At 43.6% G+C, this 24,440-nt stretch overlaps 4 protein-coding genes and 1 pseudogene across 4 annotated transcripts; all 5 read left to right on the plus strand.

The window, feature by feature from the left end:
• Window positions 1–936, plus strand: LOC117052080 (olfactory receptor 1019-like). The gene has a single exon (XM_033158808.1). The coding sequence runs from the start codon at window positions 1–3 to the stop codon at window positions 934–936; it is 936 nt and encodes a 311-aa protein (XP_033014699.1).
• Window positions 937–6,134: 5,198 nt separating this feature from the next.
• Window positions 6,135–7,193, plus strand: LOC117052092 (olfactory receptor 1019-like; the record flags this gene model as incomplete). Its single annotated transcript, XM_033158818.1, has 2 exons — window positions 6,135–6,468; window positions 6,598–7,193. Coding segments are annotated over exons 1-2 (930 nt in total), but the record flags the coding sequence as incomplete, so codon positions are not given.
• Window positions 7,194–9,592: 2,399 nt separating this feature from the next.
• Window positions 9,593–10,909, plus strand: LOC117061096 (olfactory receptor 1019-like). The gene is made up of 2 exons (XM_033173786.1): window positions 9,593–9,618; window positions 9,994–10,909. Exons 1-2 carry the CDS (start codon window positions 9,593–9,595, stop codon window positions 10,907–10,909), a joined length of 942 nt encoding a protein of 313 aa, XP_033029677.1.
• Window positions 10,910–15,126: 4,217 nt separating this feature from the next.
• Window positions 15,127–16,062, plus strand: LOC117061107 (olfactory receptor 1019-like). Its single transcript, XM_033173797.1, has one exon. The coding sequence runs from the start codon at window positions 15,127–15,129 to the stop codon at window positions 16,060–16,062; it is 936 nt and encodes a 311-aa protein (XP_033029688.1).
• Window positions 16,063–20,154: 4,092 nt separating this feature from the next.
• LOC117052102 lies at window positions 20,155–21,155 on the plus strand (annotated as a pseudogene).
• Window positions 21,156–24,440: the final 3,285 nt, after the last annotated feature.

A 24,440-nucleotide genomic window follows, 5' to 3' on the forward strand; every position in this document is an offset into this window, starting at 1 on the left:
ATGGAGTACTCGAATCACAGCATTGTGACTGAATTCATCCTTCTGGGATTCATGGAACATCCAGAGTTGTGGACCATTCTCTTCCTGGCATTCACCTTGATCTACATTGTCACAGTCTCAGGAAATCTTGGCATCATCATCCTAGCCGCTCTTGATGCAAACCTTCATACCCCAATGTACTTTTTCCTCATCAACCTGTCCTTGGTTGACGTTGGCTATTCCACTACTATCGTTCCTAGGTTGTTGATGACATTTCTACAGAGGAACAGCACTATTCCATTCACAGAGTGTACTATGCAGTTTTTCTTTTTCTGTCTGTTTGTCACAGTTGAAACTTGCCTTCTAGCTGTTATGGCTTATGATCGCTTCACTGCCATTTGCAACCCATTACTCTATTTTGTTGCCATGTCTAAAAAGCTCTGTCTGGTGTTAGTAATAGGTGCATATATTTGTGGCTTTGTAAATTCAGCTTCTCAGACTTCAGTGATATTTAGCCTGTCCTTCTGCAGCTCAAATGTTATCAATCATTTCTTTTGTGACGTTCCTCCCATCCTGAAACTTTCCTGTTCAAGCACACAAGTGGCTCACATGGTGAATTTCATCTTTGCTACAACAATAATCATGACCACTTTGTTGATTATCCTCATCTCCTATACCTACATAATTTTTGCCATCCTGCGGATTCGCTCTACCCAGGGCAGACACAAAGCCTTTTCCACTTGTGCCTCTCACTTCATGGCCGTTACAATCTTCTATGGGACCATCATCTTTATGTATCTGAGGCCCAATTCTGGGGTCTCAAAGGATGAAGATAAAATTGTTTCAGTGTTCTATACTCTTGTGATTCCAATGCTAAATCCATTGATTTACAGTTTGAGAAATAAAGATGTGAAAGATGCTTTCATAAGGATGAGAGGGAAGATTTCATTAAATTAATGCATTTCCTTTTCAAAATGTTTTTTTTGTGAACAGCCTGGCAAGTTGCCCGTGAGTCTACACCTGCTGAGTGGTAGTTGTAGTCCATAGGGTGTAAATGGCTTTGATTCACTCACTTTTGGTGGTTAGGTACAGGAAGCAGGTTTGGCTTAAGTGATCTTCATAGGAGTTGGTCGCAAGGCTGGCTTTTTGGACTCTTGGGCCCAGGGGCTCTCCTCAGAGTTTACAGTTATTTTCTGCACTTGCAGAAGTTTATTCTGCAGGTTTTGATTGGTTTGGTTTCAGAATCAATAAAGTGGCATGAACGGCAATCTAATGTGTCTGACTTTTTATTCAGCCATCAGGTCACAACAGCAGTACTCAGTGATCTAAATAATGGAACAACTACTAGACTGTGAGTGAATGGTCTTTTGTCCTGCTCTATGTTACTCTCTTTTATTTATTTTGAAAATTATACCTCACCGTTATTTATCAGATTGATTCGCAGTGGCTTCCATCTGAAAAAGACAATATAAATAGTCCGAACTGCTAAAATCAATGTTTGTACTCTTTTTTAATAAACAGTTAACACCAACAGAAGGGTAAAATAAAGCCACACTAAAACTCAGCAGAGTAAAATGGTTCTAGCTGCTAATCTGAAGTTTAAAGTGGGGAGATCAGATGAATGTCTCTCAGGATGGTCAACCTGGGTGCTATGAAAGAAAAGGCCCTGCCTTGCATCCTAATCAGATATGCTTCTCAACATGGTTAGACACACAAAAGGACCTCTGAACTTGATCACAATTGATGCACAGGATTGTGTGAATCGCAATGGGATTTATTTTATGCCAAAATAGGCTGGGGCCACTATTGCCTGTTGGGTTAAGGACTAGAGGAGCTTCAACTGAGGGGCAGAGTTCTGCCCATGTCATGCTCCTGTGGGGTTTCACAGGAAGAAGCTCTCCCTCTGAATTTTGTAAAAGAAGATTGTTTGTACAGATGCAGAAATGGCATTGGGCAGGATCAACACAATAAAGGGGGCTCCTCATAATGGGTCTGAGGAGGGGGATTAGCCATGGCATCCCTAGCTCAGGAGTTGAATTCCTGCTTGGAATCCTCACCCCGGTCAGTCAGCAAGATCTTGCAAACTTTGCAAGTGCGGAAATAGCCTTCTTCAGTATTGGACCCACTATTGGTCTGGTCCAGGGCTAGCTGAACCTTGGAGTCCCTTCCAATTCCAATTCCTCAATGTCCCTTGACAATTCCATGATTCTATAATATGGGGAAACAGTAAAATGCTTTACTCATTGTGTTGGTATAGAATTTGAAAACATAGAGGGGGGAGATTTGGGGCTGTATGATCCCCAAGGGTTGACCTGAAGTCTCCAGTTTTGCCTGGCTTTTTCCAGGTGGGAGTGGGGGAGCTTGGATCTAATGGTGGGCAAGAGTGTCTTTAATATATTATATTATATTATATTATATTATATTATATTATATTATATTATATTATATTATATTTATTATATTATTACAGAAGACTGCAGGTGGAGCTAGTTAGCTTCAGCCCAGCTGGAACCAACTGCAAATTATTGCATACATTCTATGAAGAGTCTGCCTTCCTTTCCTCTCCCAATTAACTCCCATCTCTGCAAAATATTGCATAGAATCTCCATGGGGCTGCATCCTCCTCTCCCTATTAACCTCAGTCTCCAGGGCTCAGTGTTGGGAGGGAGAGCATATGAAGAAAAAGAACTGGGCTGGCCTCAAGAGGAAGATGGGGTGTTGAGTGAACTTGCATGCCTGGCATGAGATGCAGGGCTGGAAACCAAGAAGAGCAAACTAAAGAGCTGGAGTGGCAGGAGACTAGCACTGCTGCCTCCGCCACCTGCAGCCTTTCTTGGATGACCTATGGTGCCTGGAGTGCTGAGAGACAGGACTGGAAACTGGAGAGTGTGGACCAGAGGAGGTGTTTATTATTTATTTTCATTTCCAGTGCAGTGGAGACGACAGGGATCATTTCTAGAAGTTGATGGGGTGGGAGGCTGCATCAGAGGCTGAATAAAAGAAAATGCTGGATTGAGAAATTCCCAATCCCAAAACAGGACTTCTCCCTTTCCATCTCCATGGAAGTCCCCACACTTGCTCACCGCTGAAATAATCCAGCTGGCAATCCTGGGAATGGGTATAATAAATCAATTTGGATATGGGAAAGAATAGAAGGGGGAAGAGTTTATTTAAGAAAAATGGAGGACTTTTCTACACTGAAATCTGGATTGAAGATAGAGCTTGATTCACAAAGTGGTATTTTTGTCTCCCGCCCTCTATGTTTCTTAATTCAGTGCTTGGGGAATAAATTGTGTTGGTATGTAATGTAGAAGTTTAGAAGCGTCTGTTTTGGGTGTTAAAAGAGGTCTCTGCAATTGTTACTTTGGTGGACTACAATTTCCATCAAATTCCGTAGCTTAGAAATAGAGTTTGAGGAATATTTTTTTTTTATGTGTTTCAGTTTAAAGGAGAGGCTGGGAAAGTTAATCTGCTTTGTGGTACTGTCCCCACTTCTGCACAGATGATCTTGTATGTGGATGTTAATGTTATGCGTTCTAATTAACTCAAGCAGGAATCCCTTGTGGCACCTTTGTTGTTGTTCAGTCGTTCAGTCGTGTCCGACTCTTCGTGACCCCATGGACCAGAGCACGCCAGGCACGCCTATCCTCCACCGCCTCCCGCAGTTTGGCCAAACTCATGTTGGTAGCTTCGAGAACACTGTCCAACCATCTCATCCTCTGTCATCCCCTTCTCCTTGTGCCCTCCATCTTTCCCAACATCAGGGTCTTTTCTAGGGAGTCTTCTCTTCTCATGAGGTGGTCAAAGTACTGGAGCCTCAACTTCAGGATCTGTGGCACCTTAAACAGTACCAAATTATATACCATAATGGCATAAGAGTTGCTGTGTGTGTGTGTGTGTGTGTGTGTGTGTGTGTGTGAATCATGAGGTCAGAAGGAAATGAAATGCATACAGTACTGACTTGCAATTGCATTCTTATCACTGGCTCCTTGCATGAGCGGTTCACAACAAGTAAAAGTTGCAAGGCCCTCTGTTCTTCCTTTGCATGTGCTGTATTTTGGTGAGTGCTTAAGGTGTATCCTGCTTAATGCCATTGTTGTGGCCCCTCCAATGTGATTAATGGGGTTTGCCCCTATGTTTCAAGTTTGGAACCTATAATCCTGAACTGGAATGCTCTTGACCTGGAAACCCCAGAAAGGATCTCTTTATTTTGTCAACTAGAAGTTGGGTTGGGGGAAGAAACAGAACTGAGTTTCCTCTTTTCTCTTTCTGTACATGCTTGGCCACTGTGCAAGTGACTCTAAGGCAGGTATGGGGAACCTGTGGCCCTCTATGTGTTGCTGAACTTCAGCTGCCTTAATTCCTGACCATTGGCAATGTTGGCTGGAGCTGGTGAACCCCAGCTTCCCATTCCTGTCCTAAGCTAAGCATGTGCATGGAGTCTCCTTCCCCTGGATTCAAAGTGTGTGGTGGGAGGAGGAAGAATGCATATGTTCACTAGGGAGGGAAAGAAAATATAATGCATTCATATGTGTGTTTGACTTGCCATGTTTGTGCACGTCTCCTTAATTATCTGGAATCATTGTCAGTTCCTTTCTGCTTGCTGCTTGCTGCATCTGCATCAACTCTCTCCTGAAATCTCCACATGCCATTATCACTATCTAATTTTCAGGTAGCAGATATGGGGGAGGAATTTGGGGATTTAAGAATGAGGGTGTACATTGTGTGGGAATCATTGGTTGCAGTGGCAGCAGTCCTCTTGGTTGCTGGCATTTTGATTCTACAGAATGTACCTAGAAAGGATTCCATGGGGTCAAATAGCAGCAGTCTCATGTGGGACATTGGAAGGTTAGGCAATGATGGTCGCCTGGAGGACTGCCCCCTTCACTAATGGTGGCAGCAAGTGTGAGAGGTGAGCCAGTGAATAAAGAAATCTAACACAGAAGAGTGTTCTATTCAGTCTTCACACTTGCCCTCTATGTGAGGGCTGGTTCATGCATTCCACTGTACTGGTAAAATTATTCCTGTCTGCTCAATAATTAATAGGGTGTCCATCTGTTTCTCCATTTCTGACCTCTGCTCATGTTCCTCCTATGCTCAGTTCACTATGCTCTAGTAACTACAATGCAAGTGCATTACTTGGAAAATCCTGTTTGGTCTCCATTACAGTCCTTCTGTTATTAAAACCACTGACAGAGAAAGTTACTTTTCTGTATTTCCCCTTTAAATATATTCTGCAAGGGCAGCAAAAAACAAGAATCCCAGCCACTGAAAACAGAATATTGCAGCCAGGTATATTCAGTCTATCAGTAATTGTTAAACCTTTCATTCATGGTTTGAGCCAACAGGAGACAGGATGTCACGGTGATTGCAGACACTCTTCCTCTCTGGATTCATGTAGGATTTAATCCCAAAGCCTTTTCTTCTCCTGAAGATATCATGCAAGGCAGTGGAAGTTTAGAATCAGAGTTTTCCTTCTCCTAGGTGGTCTACCTTCCAAGTCTCATCTGCCCCTCACTTCCCTTTATAGCAAGTGTGGAAATGGCTTTCTTGACCATTGGTTTTGTCTGCTCAATTTGACAGAGCCTATCTTCACATGCAGGGGAAGTCCCTATCCCACCAAGGGTTTGGGACCATGGGCTACCATCATGTGGCTTAGTTGACCAGTCAAAGCTATATCCCAGGGTTTGGAGTCTGTTACGTGCTGATAGCGTCTAGGAGCCACAGGTGAGTATGGGGTGGGACCAAGGGTGGACAAACTACCCCTGAAGGAGTATGATGTGTCCCCCACAAGAAGTACTAACCCTTCCCTAACACCCAAATTACGTAACTCATACTCCTCAAACTAATATGCAAAACCAAATTCTGTTATCCTTAACTGTGCTCTGAATTTTGTGATGTGGTTCTCCAAAAAAGGGTTAAAAATGTATATAGTGGGGAAAGTGTTGACAAAAATGCACATATAAGTGCAAAAAAAATCACCTTGGGGAAAATCCATTGCAAAAATGTCCATATTAGTCAAAACGGCATAGAGAAATACACATATTAGAAGAGGTATGCACTAAAGTGCTAGGAAATGTCCATGAGGATTAATTATATATATATTTGTTTCACAATTTCATTTTCTTCCTCCTAGGGAAACTTTAGAGTGAATAATGGAGTACTCGAATCACAGCATTGTGACTGAATTCATCCTTCTGGGCTTCATGGAACATCCAGAGTTGTGGACCATTCTCTTCCTGGCATTCACCTTGATCCACATTGTCACAGTCTCAGGAAATCTTGGCATCATCATCCTAGCCGCTCTTGATGCAAACCTTCGTACCCCAATGTACTTTTTCCTCAGCAACCTGTCCTTGGTTGACGTTGGCTATTCCACTACTATCATTCCTAGCTTACTGATGACCTTTCTACAGAAGAATAGCACTATTCCATTTGCAGAGTGTACTGTGCAGTTCTTCTTTTTCTCTCTGTTTGCCACTGTTGAATAATAATTTATAATAATAATAATTTATTATTTATACCCCACCCATCTGGCCGGGTCTCCCCAGCCACTCTGGGCGGCCTCCAACAAATATCAAAATACAATACAGAATCACAAATTAAAAACTGTTGAAGTTTGCCTTCTAGCTGTTATGGCTTATGATCGCTTCACTGCCATTTGCAACCCATTACTCTATTTTGTTACCATGTCTAAAAAGCTCTGCCTGGTGTTAGTAACAGGTGCATATATTTGTGGCTTTGTAAATTCAGCTGCTCAAACTTCATTAATATTTAGCCTGTCCTTCTGCAGCTCAAATGTTATCAATCATTTCTTTTGTGATGTTCCTCCCATCCTGAAACTTTCCTGTTCAAGCACACAAGTGGCTAACACTGTGCATTTCATCTTTTCTACTGCAATAGCCATGACCACTTTGTTGATTATCCTCATCTCCTATATCTACATTATTTTTGCCATTCTGCGGATTCGCTCTGCCCAGGGCAGACACAAAGCTTTTTCCACTTGTGCTTCTCACTTTATGGTCGTTACAATCTTCTATGGGACCATCATTTTTATGTATCTGAGGCCCAATTCTGGGGTCTCAAAGGATGAAGATAAAACTGTTTCAGTGTTTTATACCCTTGTGATCCCAATGCTAAATCCATTGATTTACAGTTTGAGAAATAAAGATGTGAAGGATGCTTTCATAAGGATGAGAGGGAATATTTCATTAATACATTTCCTTTTCAAAATGAAAACAAAATAAAAAAATAAAAAAATTCCTTCCAGTAGCACCTTAGAGACCAACTAAGTTTGTTCTGGTATGAGCTTTCGTGTGCATTTACACTTCTTCAGATACACCAAAACAGAAGTCACCAGACCCTTATATATAGTGAGAGAGAAGGGTGGTGGGAATGGGTGATTGGCTGATAGGTGTGGAAAACCTGTTGACGACTGTTAAAGACTGCAATTGGTCTTACAGGAAAAAGCAAGGGGTGAGATGGCTAAAGATAGCTTTGTCATGTATAATGAGATAAGAATCCAATGTCTTTGTTCAGACCAGGTCTCTCCATGATTTTAAGTTTGCTAATAAGTTGCAATTCAGCAACTTCTCTTTCCAGTCTATTTCTGAAATTCCTTTGTAGTAAAACAGCTACTTTGAGATCTTGTATAGACTGAAGTGTTCTCCTACTGGTTTCTCTGTCTTGTGATTCCTAATATCAGATTTATGTCCATTTTTCCTTTGGCGTAGGGTCTATATTTGTCCAATATAGAGAGCTGAAGGCCACTGTTGGCATTTGATGGCATACACAATGTTAGGAGATGAGCAATTAAATAGTCCTGAGATGTTTGATGTTGTTGGGGTCAGTAATGGTGTTGTCCGGGTATATGTGGCAGCAAAGTTGGCATCTGGGTTTATTGCAGGCTCTGGTACCAGTGTCCATGTTAAGTCCTGTTGTTGTGTTATTGTGGGTGAGGAGTTATTTAAGATTGGGTGGCTGTCTGTAGGCGATGAAAGGTCTTCCTCCCAGAGCTTGAGAAAGAGAACTGGGAGGAAGACCTTTCCATGATTCTATAATATGGGGAAACAGTAAAATGCTTTACTCATTGTGTTGGTATAGAATTTGAAAACATAGAGGGGGAAGATTTGGGGTTGTATGATCCCCAAGAGCTGACCTGGTCTCCAGTTTTGCCTGGCTTTTTCCAGGTGGCAGTGGGAGAGCTTGGATCTAATGGTGGGCAAGAGTCTATCTCTCTGTCTGTCTCTCTCTCTCTCTCTCTATATATATATATATATATATAGATGATATAGATATAGATATAGATATAGATATAGATATAGATATAGATATAGATATAGATATAGATAGATAGATATTGAAGAAGACTGCAGGTGGAGCTAGTTAGCTTCAGCTCAGCTGGAACCAACTGGACATTATTGCATACATTCTCTGAAGAGTCTGCCTTCCTTCCATCTCCCAATGAACTCCCATCTCTGCAAAATATTGCATAGAATCTCCATGGGGCTGCATCCTCCTCTCCCTATTAACCTCAGTCTCCAGGGCTCAGTCTTGGGAGGGAGAGCAGATGAAGAAAAAGAACTGGGATGGCCTCAAGAGGAAGATGGGGCGTTGAGTTAACTTGCACACCTGGCATGAGATGCAGGGCTGGAAACCAAGAAGAGCAAACTAAAGAGCTGGAGTGGCAGGAGACTAGAACTACTGCCTCCGTCACCTGCAGCATTTCTTGGATGACCTATGGAGCCTGGAGTGCTGATATACAGGACTGGAATCTGGAGAGTGTGGACCAGAGGAGGTGTTTATTATTTATTTTCATTTCCAGTGCAGTGGAGACGACAGGGATCATTTCTAGAAGTTGATGGGGTGGGGGGCTGCATCAGAGGTTGAATAAAGGAAAATGCTGGATTGAGAAATTCCCAATCCCAATACAGGACTTTTTTTTCTGACTCCAAGGAAGTCCCCACACTTGCTCACCCTAAAATATACCCTGGGAATGGGTATAATAAATCATGTTGGATATGGGAAGGAATAGAATGGGGGAAAGTATATTTAAGAAAAATGGAGGACATTTCTTAACCAAAAATCGGGATTGAAGATAGATAAAGGGGACTTCAGCTAGCCCAGTGGTATTATTGTCTCCCATCCCCTATGTTCCTTAAACTCAGGGCTTGGGGAATAAATTGTGTTGGTGTGTGATGTAGAAGTTTAGAAGTGTCTGTCTTGGGTGTGAAAAGAGGTCCCTCAATTTTTACTTGGGTGGACTACAATTCCCATCACAGAAAAAGAGTTTGAGGAATAGTTTTTATGTGTTTCAGGTTAAAGGAGAGGCTGGGAAAGTTAATCTGCTTTGTGCTACTGTCCCCACTTCTGCCACATCGCTTCCTCTGCAAGACAGGTAGACCTACACAGGTGATCTTGTATGTGGATGTTAATGTGGAAATGGCCTTCATGACCATAGGACCCACTATTGGTCTTGTCAGCTCAATTTGATGGAGCCAGTCTTCACATGAAGGTTAGGTCCCTATCACACCAAGGGTTTGAGACCATTGGCTACAAACATGTGGCTTAGCTGACCAGTCAAAGCAATACCCTGGGTTTTGGACACAGCCACATGCTGATAGCTTCTAGGAGCCACAGGTGAAAAAGGAGTGGGACCAAAGGTGGACAAAATACCCCTGAAGAACCATGCAAAACCAAATTCTGTTATCCTTAAGTGTGCACTTTGCTGAATTTTGAGAGGTAGTTCTCCAAAAAAGGGTTAAAAATGTATGTCTTGGGGAAAGTGTTCACAATAAATGTGCATATTATTGCAAATAACGAAGGTTTATCACCTTGGCGTAAATCCATTGCAAAAATGTGCATGTTACTCAAAACTGCATATACAAAGGTGTTTATTAGAAGAATTTTGCACTAAAATGCTAATAAATTTTCATGAGTATTAAAAAATTTTGATTCAAAGGTTCCCCCCCCCCCAGTGAAAGTACGATAAATCATGGAATACACGAATCACAGCATTGTGACTGAATTCATCCTTCTGGGCTTCATGGAATATCCAGAGCTACGGACCCTTCTCTTCCTGGCATTTATCTTGATCTACGTTGTCACAGTCTCAGGAAATCTTGGCATCATCATCCTAGCCACCCGTGATGCACACCTTCATACCCCAATGTACTTTTTCCTCAGCAACCTGTCCTTGGTTGACGTTGGCTATTCCACCACTATCGCTCCTAGGTTGCTGATGACATTTCTACAAAAGAATAGCACTATTCCATTCACAGAGTGTACTATGCAGTTTTTCTTTTTCTGTCTGTTTGTCACAGTTGAAGTTTGCCTTCTAGCTGTTATGGCTTATGATCGCTTTACTGCCATTTGCAACCCATTACTCTATTTTGTTACCATGTCTAAAAAGCTCTGTCTGGTGTTAGTAATAGGTGCATATATCTGTGGCTTTGTAAATTCAGCTGCTCAGACTTCAGTGATATTTAGCCTGTCCTTCTGCAGCTCAAATGTTATCAATCATTTCTTTTGTGACGTTCCTCCCATCCTGAAACTTTCCTGTTCAAGCACAGAAGTGGCTTACATGGTGCATTTCATCTTTGGTACTGCAATAATCATGACCACTTTGTTGATTATCCTCATCTCCTATACCTTCATTATTTTTGCCATTCTGCGGATTCGCTCTGCCCAGGGCAGATACAAAGCTTTTTCCACTTGTGCCTCCCACCTCACATCTGTAACAATCTTCTATGGGACCATCATCTTTATTTATCTGAGGCCCAATTCTGGGGTCTTAAAGGGTGAAGATAAAATTGTTTCAGTGTTCTATACTCTTGTGATCCCGATGCTAAATCCATTCATCTACAGTCTGAGAAATAAAGACGTGAAGGATGCTTTCATAAGAATGAGAGGGAAGATTTCATTAAATTAATACAATTCCTTTTCAAAATAAGTTTGAGTTTCCAATAGATAAAAATGTGGATTTGTTTCTTGTGAGCAGCCTGGTGAGTTGAATGTTTGTCTACACTTGCTGACTGGCAGTTGTAGTCCATAGGGTGTAAATGGCTTGATTCACTCACTTTTGGTGGTTGGATGCAGGAAGCAGGTATAGCCTAAGTGATCTTCTTAGGAGTTGGCCCCAAGGCTGGCTTTTTGGACTCTTTGTCCCAGGGGCTCCCCTCGGAGTTTACAGTTGTTTTCTGCACTTGCAGAAGTTTATTCTGCAGATTTTGATTGGTTTGGTTTCAGAATCAATAGAGTGGCTTGAAAGCCAACCTAATGCGTCTGACTTCTTATTCAGCAATCAGGTCACAACAGCAGTACGCAGTGATCTATATGATGGAACAACTAGACTGTGAGTGAATGGTCTTTGTCCTGCTCTATTTTACTCTCTTTTATTTATTTTGAAAATTATACCTCACCTATATTTATCAGATAAATTCACAGTGGCACCCAACTTAAAAAGCCAATATAAATAGTCCAAACTGCTAAAATCTATTTTTGTACTCGTTTTTAATAAACAGTTGTGGCGTTTGCCCTTCCTAGAGAATATATGTATGTGCAGGAGTAAGTAAGGGGTTAAGTGGCTGACCCTAGGCGGACCAATAAACAGAGGGAGGAGGAGCTAGGGGCAGCTGAACAAAGGCAGTTGGAGTTAGGAGTTGGTTAAGGGCAGTTGTCTGAAGCAGTTGGTTGGTGGGTGGTTGGTGATTGTGAGGGTTGGTGTGAGGTAGAGTGGTGAGCGTAGGATTAGGACAGGGTTGAGATAAGAATAAATACATTCCAATGTAACCAGTATCTTAAGTTTGTTGATGTTTTAAATAAACACTTATTATTTTGTTTAAAATCACAACCTGACTGTGACAGTGATTACCAGGGAGGGGACCCTGGTTGGTGGAAGCGAAGCGCCGTGGTGGCACAGGGATCAATAGTCCGTTAAACGACCGGGGACCTGTGTGATCGCCACAACAATTTACACCAACACCAGGATAAAATAAAGCCACACTAAAACTCAGCAGAGTAAAATGTTTCTAGCTGGTAATCAGAAGTTTAAAGTGGGGAGATCAGATGAATATCTCTTAGGAGGGTATTCTACAACCTGGGTGCTTTGAAAGAAAAGGCCCTGACTTGCATCCCAATCGGTTATGCTTCTCAACATGGTGAAACATACAAAAGGACCTCTGAACTTGATCACAATTGGTGCACAGGATTGTGTGAATTTCAATGGAATTTGTTTTAGGCTGAAATAGGCTGGGGCCGCTATTGCCTGTTGGGTTAAGGACTAGAGGAGCTTCAACTGAGGGGCAGAGTTCTGCCCATGTCATGCTCCTGTGGGGTTTCACAGGAAGAAGCTCTCCCTCTGGATTTTGGAAAAGAAGGTTGTTTGTACAGATGCAGAAATGGCATTGGGCAGGATCAACACACTAAAGGGGGCTCTTCATAATGGGTCTCAGGAGGGGGGTTAGCCATGGCACACCAACCCCAGGAGTTGAATTCCTGGTTGGAATCCTCATCCCGGTCGGCCAGCAAGATCTTGCAAGCACGGAAATAGCCTTCTTGACCATTGGCCCCACTATTGGTCTGGTCCAGGGCTAGATGACCCTCAGAGTCCCTTCCAACCTGACAATTCCATGATTCTATAATATGGGGAAACAATAAAATGCTTTACTCATTGTGTTGGCATAGAATTTGAAAATAAAGAGGGGGGGGAAATATGGGTATGTATGATCGCCAAGGGCTGACCTGAAGTCTCCAGTTTTGCCTGGCTTTTTCCAGGTGGCAGTGGGAGAGCTTGGATATACTTGTGGGCAAGTGTGTCATATATATATATATATATATATATATATATATAGAGAGAGAGAGAGAGAGAGAGAGAGAGAGAGAGAGAGAGAGAGAAGACTGCAGGTGGAGCTAGTTAGCTTCAGCCAAGCTGGAACCAACTCCAAATTATTGCATACATTCTCTGAGGAGTCTGCCTTCCTTCCTTCTCCCAATTAATTCCCATCTCTGCAAAATATTGCAAAGAATCTCCATGCGGCTGCATCCTCCCCTCCCTATTAACCTCAGTCTCCAGGGCTCAGTGGTGGGAGGGAGAGCAGATGAAGAAAAAGAACTGGGCTGCCCTCAAGAGGAAGATGGGGCGTTGAGTGAACTTGCACACCTGGCATGTGATGCAGGGCTGGAAACCAAGAAGAGCAAACTAAAGAGCTGGAGTGGCAGGAGACTAGCACTGCTGCCTTCGCCACCTGCAGAATTTCTTGAATGACCCGTGGAGCCTGGAGTGCTGAGAGACAGCACTGAAAACTGGAGGACCAGAGGAGGTGTTTATTATTTATTTTCATTTCCAGTGCAGTGGACACGACAGGGATCATTTCTAGAAGTTGATGGGGTGGGAGGCTGCATCAGAGGCTGAATAAAAGAAAATGCTGGATTGAGAAATTCCCAATCCCGCTACAAGACTTTCCCCTTTCGATCTCCATGGAAGTCCCCACACTTGCTTACCGCTGAAAAAATCCAGTTGGCAACCCTGGGAATGGGTATAATAAATCAATATGGATAGGGGAAAGAATAGAAGGGGGGGAAATATATTTAAGATAAATGGAGGACTTTTCTAAACCAAAATCGATATTGAAGATACAGCTTGATTCACTTTGGGGACTTCAGCTAGCCCAGTGGTATTTTTGTCTCCCACCCCCTATGTGACTTAAACTCAGGGCTCGGGGAATAAATTGTGTTGGTGTGTAATGTAGAAGTTTAGAAGTGTCTATTTTGGGTGTGAAATCGGTCCCTCAATTTTTACTTGGGTGGACTATAATTCCCATCACATTCCATGTCTTAGAAATAGAGTTTGAGGAATAGATTTTTTATGTGTTTCAGTTTAAAGGAGAGGCTGGGAAGTTAATCTGCTTTGTGCTGCTGTCCCCACTTCTGCCACATTGCTTCCGCTGCCAGACAGGTAGACCTGCACAGGTGATCTTGTATGTGGATGTTAATGTTATGTGTTCTAATTAACTCAAGCAGGAATCCCTTGTGGCACCTTAAGCAGTACCAAATTGTGTCATGGCATAAGAGTTGCTGGGTGTGTGTGTGTGTGTGTGTGTGTGTGTGTGTGTGTGTGTGTGTCAATCATGAGGTCAGAAGGAAATGAAATGCATACAGTACTGAATTGCCATTTCATTCTTATCACTGACTGCTTGCAAGAGCGGTTCACGACAAGTAAAAGTTGCAAGTCCCTCTGTTCTTCCCTTGCATGTGCTGTATTTTGGTTAGTGCTAAAGGTATGTCCTGCTTAATGCCATTGTTGTGGCCCCCTCCAATGTGATTAATGGGGCCTGCCGCTACGTTTCAAGTTTGGCTCCTATAATCTCAGCAACTCCTGACCTGGAATGCTTCTGACCTGGAATCCCCAGAAAGGATATATTTTTTAGAGTTTTTCTTTTCCTAGATGGGCTAACTTCCTAGGGTGACCAGTCCCATCCTGACCCTCACTTCCCTCAACAGCAAGTGCGGAAATGGCTTTCTTGACCATTGGACCCACCATTGGTCTTGTCAGCTCAATTTGATGGGGCCTGTCTTCACATGCAAGGGAAGTCCCTATCACACCAATGGTTTGAGACCATTGGCTACAATCATGTTGCTTAGCCGACCAGTCGAAGCAATATCCTGGGGTTTGGACACTGTCACATGCTGATAGTTTCTAGGAGCCACAGGTGAGTATGGAGTGGGACCAAAGGTGGACAAACTACCCCTGAAGAAACATGATGTGTCCCCCACAAGAGGTACTAACCCTCCCCTAACGCTACTTAACTCATACTTCTCAATCTACCATAATATGCAAAACCAAATTCTGTTATCCTTAAGTGTGCACTTTGCTGAATTTTGTGAAGTAGTTCTCCAAAAAAGGGTTAAAAATGCATGTCTTGGGGAAAGTGTTCACAAAAAAATGTACATATTATTGCAAATAACCAAAGTTTATCACCTTGGGGTAAATCCATTGCAAAAATGGGTATGTTATGCCAAACTAGATATACAAAGGTGTTTATTAGGAGAAATTTGCACTAAAATGGTGATAAGTTTTCATGAGGATTGAAAAAAATACTTGTTTCAAATGTTTCCCACCCACCCCTCCTAGGGAAACTATAATTAATCATGGAATTCCTGAATCACAGTATTGTGACTGAATTCATCCTTCTGGGCTTCATGGAATATCCAGAGCTACGGACCCTTCTCTTCCTGGCATTTATCTTGATCTACATTGTCACAGTCTCAGGAAATCTTGGCATCATCATCCTAGCCACCCGTGATGCACACCTTCATACTCCAATGTACTTTTTCCTCAGCAACCTGTCCTTGGTTGACATTGCGTATTCCACTACTATCGCTCCCAGGTTGCTGATGACCTTTGTAGCGAACAACAATGCTATTCCGTTCACAGAGTGTACTATGCAGTTTTTCTTTTTCTGTCTGTTTGTCACAGTTGAAGCTTGCCTTCTAGCTGTTATGGCTTATGATCGCTTTACTGCCATTTGCAACCCATTACTCTATTTTGTTGCCATGTCTAAAAAGCTCTGTCTGGTGTTAGTAATAGGTGCATATATCTGTGGCTTTGTAAATTCAGCTGCTCAGACTTCAGTGATATTTAGCCTGTCCTTCTGCAGCTCAAATGTTATCAGTCATTTCTTTTGTGACCTTCCTCCCATCCTGAAACTTTCCTGTTCAAGCACAGAAGTGGCTAACATGGTGCATTTCATCTTTGCTACAGCAATAATCATGACAACTTTGTTGATTATCCTCATCTCCTATACCTTCATTATTTTTGCCATTCTGCGGATTCGCTCTGCCCAGGGCAGATACAAAGCTTTTTCCACTTGTGCCTCCCACCTCACATCTGTAACAATCTTCTATGGGACCATCATCTTTATTTATCTGAGGCCCAATTCTGGGCTCTTAAAGGGTGAAGATAAAATTGTTTCAGTGTTCTATACTCTTGTGATCCCGATGCTAAATCCATTCATCTACAGTCTGAGAAATAAAGACGTGAAGGATGCTTTCAAAAGGATGAGAGGGAAGATTTCATTAAATTAATACATTTCCTTTTCAAAATAAGTTTGAGTTTCCAATAGATAAAAATGTGGATTTGTTTCTTGTGAGCAGCCTGGTGAGTTGAATGTTTGTCTACACTTGCTGACTGGCAGTTGTAGTCCATAGGGTGTAAATGGCTTGATTCACTCACTTTTGGTGGTTGGATGCAGGAAGCAGGTATAGCCTAAGTGATCTTCTTAGGAGTTGGCCCCAAGGCTGGCTTTTTGGACTCTTTGTCCCAGGGGCTCCCCTCGGAGTTTACAGTTGTTTCCTTCTGCAGGTTTTGATTGGTTTGGTTTCAGAATCAATAAAGCCAACCTAATGTGTCTGACTTTTTAATCAGCCATCAGGTCACAACAGCAGTACCCAGTGATCTATATGATGGAACAACTACTAGACTGTGAATGAATGATCTTTGTCCTGCTCTATGTTACTCCCTTTTATTTATTTTAAAAATCATACCTCACCAGTATTTATCAGATAAATTCACAGTGGCTCCCAACTTAAAAAGCCAATCTAAATAGTCCAAACTGCTAAAATCAATTTTTGTACTCATTTTTAATAAACAGTGTACCCCAACAGAAGAGTAAAATAAAGCCACACTAAAACTCAGCAGAATAAAATGGTTCCAGCTGCTAATCTGAAGTGTAAAGTGGGGAGATCAGATGAATGTCTCCCAGGAGGGTATTCTACAACCTGGGTGCTATGAAACAATAGGCCCTGTCTTTTATCCCAATCAGTTATTCTTCTTAACATGGTGATACACATAAAAGAACCTCTGAGCTTCATCACAATTGCTACAAAGGATCGTGTTAATTGCCACTAATAGCATTGGGATTTATTTTAGGCTGAAAAAGGCAGGGCCCCCTTTTGCCTGGTGGGGTAAGGACTAGAGGGGCCTCAACTGAGGGACAGAGTTCTGCCCATGTCATGCTCCTGTGGGGTTTCATAGGAAGAAGCTCTCCTGCTGAGTTTTGGAAAAGAAGGTTGTTTGTACAGATGCAGAAATGGCATTGGGCAGGATCAACATAGTAAAGGGGGCTCGTCATAAGGGGTCTGAGGAGGGGGGTTGGCCATGGCACCCCAAGCTCAGGAGTTGAATTCCTGGTTGGAATCCTCACCCCAATTGGCCAACTAGATCTAGCAAGCTTTGCTTGCGCCACAAGGTCCAACGCTATAGGCACATACCTCCACATCAGTCCTACCAGAAATCTACAAAATAACAAAACAGGTATAAGAAGCAACCCCAGAACTGACACTATTAGATATCTTCCATGACAACAATGCTCACTCAGACTACAAAGAGCTCATAAGATACTTTCCAATGACAATTATTTTGGCACTGTTGGGTTGGCTTGAATGTTCATGTGTTTGGGAATAGACTATGGTGCCCCTTTTTGAGGAGTGAGCTTATTTCCCCTCTACTACTATCAATAACAGGTTGCTCAACCATTACAATTTGTCCTTTCTTCTAGCAAATCAAGATAATCAGGTGACAGCAGAAACTGCATTTTTTTTAGCAGGGACAATTAGAATAAGGTCTTCTATTTGATTATTGATGTATACTTCCAGAATGTATTTTGTATAGTTAATTTTTTACCCCTGTCTTCAGTATATTGTATTTTATTTTATTGCTATGGCTAGTGGCTGATGCAAATAAAGAGTCTTCTGATTCTACCATACTCCTTTATCAATGAGCTTATTTTAAAACAAGGTAGAGAAAAATAACTAATGAGGATTGTTAGCATATTGTGTGGGCTGAATTAAAAGCCAGCAGTCCTGTTTCAAACTAATTAAGGATGAACAGTGGGGACAAGAACAAATTCCCACAAAGCATGTCCTCAGGTGATTATGCTGAGAGGTCCTACACAACATTTTAATGATACAGGTCTCATTCATACGTTTCAGGGATTCGGTTTCTAGGTAACACCAAACGTAGTATAAAATGAGCAGTTCTACGTACACATCTTTATTTGGGGGGCTTTAGAAATGACATCTATCAACTTCACAGGTAAAGTTACTTGGGCTATGTTGACTAACCTGATAAAATCTCGAAGTGCTTGTGAGTTTTAATTTCTAACCTTCAGATTAATGAACAGCTCAGTAATCTGAAGGCAAATCAGTTATACAGAATTTATCTTCATTTTCTGTTTGCAAAAGCTATATGGCCTGGCAGACTTTGCTACATGATGTCTCCTGCATGTTGCCTGTGACTGTTAAGAGACCAACAGATAGAGCAGATCTCCATAAATGTGAACTGAAACTAATTAGCCAAGCAGTGTTTTCATGAGACTTTGCAGCCAAATTTTAAACCTCAGCTCAGATAAAACATTTAAGTTTCAAGTTTAAGAGACCCATCATATTACTTGGGCATTGAGGGAAGTGGATTAATGTAATATCTCTGCATTCTTTCTGTGAAAGGGAAGAGATAGCTCGGTTGGTAGAGCATGAGATTCTTAACCTGAGGGTTGTGGGTTCAACCATATTGCAGGGGATTGGACTAGATGATCATGGGGTCCCCTCTAACTCCAAAATTCTCTTGGTATTTTGCCTAATCAAGAAAAAAAATATAGAATTTAAACACTTCCATTTATCATTGTAAGCTGCTTGGGGAAAGTGGCTACTATGTTTGCAGATAGCATCCACTCCTGTCAAAACGTATAGCCATAAAAAAAAAAATCCTAGTTAGTGAATGGGCACCCTTGAGTCAATTTCTGGGGTGTTGGGGGAAGGAGAGGGCAGAAAATGTAAAAGTGTAAATCTGTGTCTTCCTCTGACAAGGCTGGTTAGGTGAATTCTGCCTTTAATTTCTAATCTCAAATTGCATCTCAGAGAAAAGCAGGTGAGTTTGCAGTGGGAAAGTGCAGAGCAGAGATCGGGTTCAAAACCCCCTCCTGCCTTTCATTTGAAACTGCCCCCTACCCTGCTGCTTTGTGCCAATCTTTGGCACAACCTGCATTCTTAGGTCATAAGATTTACTGGTGTCAGAGTAGCTTAATGCCTCAGTAAAACAAGATAACATGGGATTTAAAATTTCTCCCTTCCTTTGAAATATGGGAAAACTCTGTCCATGCTATATATTTTATTAATTATGATTAGGGGTCCTAAAATGTGAACAGTGAAAATAAGGAATGAGAGACAAACCTACACTTATGCTAGGTCAAAATTATATCGTCCACAGAAAATAGCATGTGATAAAGTAAAGATGACTATCAGTGCATAACATCTGAGGTAGCCAATATGAATGGCACATTGTGAATTATGAGTGAAATGACCATGGCTTCCATTGGTTTGACTCAGAAATAAACTAGACACACACACACACAACCAAAAAATGGGAGGAAACGGACTGAACATTTATGTGCCAATCTGTTTTTTTTTCTCCCGACCCTCATTCGGTAACAAGAACCCTCCTGGTCATTTGCCATTAGCAGACTGTGGAGAAGAATCTGAACATCCACAGAGGACCCTTGGGATAAGAGCAAGTGAAGAATTCCTGGTTGCTCACCTCTTCTTGAGGTAAGAACTTTGAGTTCCTAAAGCTCATTTCTAGGGTGAACTGGCCAGGGTGGGAGGGGGTTAAGCAGTTCCTTATTATTCCTCTGCTTAAATGTGTAGCCTCCAAAAACAGCCTTTGATTAAATTGGGGGGGGGGGGGAGAGAGAATATCACTTTACATGTTGCTATGTATAACACCTGGAGAAAAGGTTAAGCAGCTCTATGTCACCCTAGGCATAAGCATGTGTCCTCATGAAATTACAGTGGTACCTCTGGTTACGTACTTAATTCGTTCCAGAGGTCCATTCTTTACCTGAAACTGTTCTTAACCTGAAGCACCACTTTAGCTAATGGGGCCTCCCGCTGCTGCTATGCCGCCAGAGCATGATTTCTGTTTTTATCCTGAAGCAAAGTTCTTAACCTGAAGCGTTATTTCTGGGTTAGCAGAGTATGTAACCTGAAGTGTATATAACCTGAAGCGTATGTAACCCGAGGTACCGGTGTTTTGAATACTGTGAAAGATGATTTGCTATTCTGTGTCATATCAAGTATGGAAGTAATTTTCTTTCATCATTGTTCTCAAATTCTTGTTTATAGATGAGAGCACACCTTACTTAAATGGAAGAGGGAAATTTCACAATTACTGAGTTTGTTTTGCTGGGATTCACAGATAATCGGAGTATGCAGTTTCTTCTCTTCATAGTGTTCTTACTGGTTTACTTGCTCATCTTGGTGGGGAACATTGGCATGGTGACATTAATCAGGATTGACTCCAGGCTTCACACTCCCATGTACTTTTTCCTGAGCAACCTATCAATCTTAGATATTGGTTACTCCACTGTCATCGCTCCCAGGACACTGATGACACTGCTAGCAAAAAGCAAAACCATTTCCTTCACTGGCTGTGCCCTGCAGTTTTTCTTCTTCTGCATTGCTGTGTCCTGTGAATGCTTCCTGCTGGGTGCAATGGCGTATGACCGCTTCATCGCTATCTGCAAGCCACTGTTGTATACTGTCATCATGTCCAAAAAGCTCTGTTATCTGCTCGTGGCTGTTTCGTACCTAACAAGTTGTGTGAATGCAGCGGTCCAGACTTCATTTATATTTAGTTTGTCCTTTTGCAGATCCAACATCATCAACCATTTTTTCTGTGATGTACCCCCTATCCTAAGGCTCTCATGTTCAGATACAGGAGTCATTGACATAATTCATTTTAGCTTCTCCACAGCAATCGCATTAGTAACGATCCTGAGCATACTGATCTCTTACACATACATACTTGTTGCCGTCCTTCGGATGAACTCAGCTGAGGGCAGACGTAAAGCCTTCTCTACCTGTGCCTCCCACCTTACAGCTCTCACTATATTCTACGGGACAGCCGTTTTTATGTACTCACGGCCCAATTCAAAATATTCAGTGGAACAGGACAAAATTATCTCTGTGTTTTATACCCTTGTAATACCAATGTTGAATCCACTCATCTACAGTCTGAGAAATAAGGAGGTCAAAGAGGCTTTCAAAAGGCTGCTTGGGGAAAAGGCTGTCACTCAGAGCCATTAAACTTCAAGGTAAGAGGCCTTATTTCATCCTTAACTGCAATGTCCATATTACTAATTTTTGTCTACATTTTGGGTTTGGTCCTGACTACTTACTTTAAGGTAAGCCACTTTAAACTCTAAGAGTCCTTTTTCTGCATAGAGATGTACCATACTTTTCTGTGTATAACACGCCCCCTGTGTATAAGGTGCCCCCTATTTTGGGGGACTCCAATTTCAGAAAATGGCCCAAAGTTGTAGAGCTTTTCGGGGGGACAATTGGAGTTGTTGAGCTTTTTGGGGGGAGGATTGCCCAGAGTTGTTGAGCTTTTGGGGGGGTGCAGTAAATGACTTACACGGCAGTTAAAATCACTCACGCCGCTCGCTGACAATCGCTTGCGTCTGCAAAAAGTGTCTGCCCAATCACCAACAGCGGAAGTAAATAGCAAAGACAATTGCCACAGCGGCAGCCAATCCTCAGCAGCCCTTTCCGCAGCCACCAATCACACAGCAAATCGCCAATGACAAGCTGCAGCTTGCGGCTGAAACCAATCACCCGTCACCCCTACCCACTACCCGTGTATAAGACGCCCCCAGTTTTTAAACCTTATTTCACAGTAAAAAAAAAAACCACCTCATCTTATGCACGGAAAAGTACGATATGTGATTGCTTTGTTCATTAACTGTATTTATGTCCCATTGAAATGGATGCAAAAGGTCTTGACTCAGTTCCCTTTAAAACGAATAGGACTTAAACATAACTAATTTAGGCTGAATGCAGCTTATTGAGTTCAAGCAAAGTGCTGGAGTTTAAGCAGGGGCGTCGCTAGGGGGGTGCGGTGGGGGCGGTACGCCCCGGGTGACAGGGGTGACAAGCAGCGGGTGGGGGTGACAAGCGGCGGCCCCTCCCGCCATTCCCAAGTGCTGCCGCTCCCCCCGTCACCCCAGGAGCAACAGCGCACGGCCAAGCGGGCACCCCGTCCGTGCAGCGCTGCTGCTCCCGAGGTGACCGGCAGCGTGGGGAGTGGCAGGAGGGGCCGCCGTTTGTCACCCCCACGCGCCGCCGCTCGCTCCATCGCCCCAGGGGCAACAGCACACGGCCGAGGGAGCACCCTGTCTGTGCAGCGCTGCTGCTCCCGGGGTGACCGGCGGTGCGTGGGGAGTGGCAGGAGGGGCCGCCGCTTGTCACCCCCACGCGCTGCCGCTCGCTCCGTCGCCCCAGGAGCAACAGCACACGGCCGAGGGAGCACCCTGTCTGTGCAGCGCCAATGTGTGAAACATGTGCAGGAGCAGCACACACATGGTGTGTGCGGTGCTGCTGCTCCCGGGGCAACGGAGCGAACGGCGGCACGTGGGGGTGACAAGCGGCAGCCCCTCCCACCATTCCCACGCGCTGCCGCTCCCTCCGTCACTCTGGGAGCGGCAGCACACGGCCCGACGGCAGAGTGCGCCTGTGCGACATTTCGCGCAGGCGCACTCTGTCGTCGGACTGCTGCTTCCACAGCCTCCTTTTGAGCCGCAGAGCTTAAAAGGGGGCTCTTCGGCTTAAAAGGGGGCTGCAGAAGCAGCGGCGGCACTCCCGGAAATGCCCCGGGGGCGGGACGTCGTGACGGCACAATGTGACGTCACGACGCCCCACCCCCGGGGCGTTTCCTTTGCCACCCCGGGTACCGCGGAGCCTTACTCTGCCACTGAGTTTAAGTTTTATAATATATTAATTAAATGAAACAGAGGAATTCAAATGTCTGTTCTCCATCAGAAAGGGAGAGAGTGAGCACTGAGCACTGCATTGAATAACAACAGAGAGTTTGCTATTAGACATGTAACTGATTAAAATACTAGACACATGCCTGTTTACTCCCAATTATGGCTGTTTTTAGATGCCATAAAACATGAGAGATGTGAAATGAAATGGGCCCTTCTAGCACAAACAGGTCTATCAGGAGGACTGGCAGAGGTAAAGTGTTGGCCTTATAGTTTCTCTGCTACAGGGGTGCAGAATCTGCGGCCTTCCAGATGTTGCTGGATCACCTCTCCTATCATCCCAGCCATTCTGGAGTCCAACAACTTCTGGAAGGTCATAGATTCCCATCCCTTCTCTTCTAGATAAGGTCCTTGCACAGGTATCATGGAGAAGCACATGTTTCACACATTGGCCAGTGTATCATTCTGGACATTCTAATTGTCAAAATCAGTTATTTGTGACCAGTTGAATATATGCTTAATGTACATAGTATTCCCTCACAATCTCTTTGCAAAAGTCATTACAATATGGCCAGTCTCTTTTCCAATTGAATCTTTTTTTTCTGGTTTGCCACCACCAGTTGATGAGACCCTAATACAGGGGTCAGCAACCTTTGCCAGCCATGGGCCAGTCCACCGTCCCTCAGACCATGTGGGGGGCAGACTATATTGGGGGGGGATGAACGAATTTCTATGCCCCACAAATAACCCACAGATGCATTTTAAATAAAAGCACACATTCTACTCATGTAAAAACATGCTGATTCCTGGACCGCCTGCGGGCGATTGGGCCGCACCCGGCACCCGGGCCTTAGGTTGCCTACCCCTGCCCTAATATATGTAAAGTTAGATCCCCCCCCCCGAATGTGTCTCATTTTAAACTCACTTACATTGAATTTCATTTCCATTTTGACGTTCAAATATGGAGAGATTCTTTTAGAGCACCTCACAATCCCTTTTTGGAATACTATTCTACCGAGATGCAGGGGCATAGCTAGCTGCTCTGCCACCCAGAGCGGTGGGGGTGGGGCGATCTGCCCACAGGGGCAGGGTGATCCACGCACTGGGGTGCCGCGACGAGCTGCCCATGGAGTCCACCTGGCGGACGCAAGCCCCATTTTGCCGTTTCGGGCAGTGTTGGGGCCCGAGCCACCATGTCACTCCCAGGAAAGTCGCATGGCTTGGGTGCGCTGCAGGCCAGGCCCTTTGGTAAGTGCCGCCCCCCACGGTGTGTCATTTTGTCACCCCCTCAGGGATGACACCCGGAGCGGACTACACCACACCCCACACCCCGCAGCCCCATTCCTACGCCCCTGCCAAGATGATCACCCTGAAGGGGTGGAACCAACATACATTTCATATTTGAGCAGCTCAAGGGAACAAAGAAAGGAACTGCCCTCAGAGCCTTTTGTCTACTGCATGCTGATCCACAGGGGTGGGTTGGAGCAGCCAGTCGTGCCCTTGATGTGCTGTATATTGAGCACTGGCACCAACTTCAGTGAGCCCTGGGAGCTTGGGCACCCACATTTTTTTGCTATGGGTGCCTGGCCTCCGCCCCTGCTTCCGCCACATGCCACCACTGCGTGCCGCCCTAGTAGGTGGCAA

Source organism: Lacerta agilis, chromosome 1 (assembly GCF_009819535.1).
Source record: "Lacerta agilis isolate rLacAgi1 chromosome 1, rLacAgi1.pri, whole genome shotgun sequence".
Lineage (NCBI taxonomy): Eukaryota > Metazoa > Chordata > Lepidosauria > Squamata > Lacertidae > Lacerta > Lacerta agilis.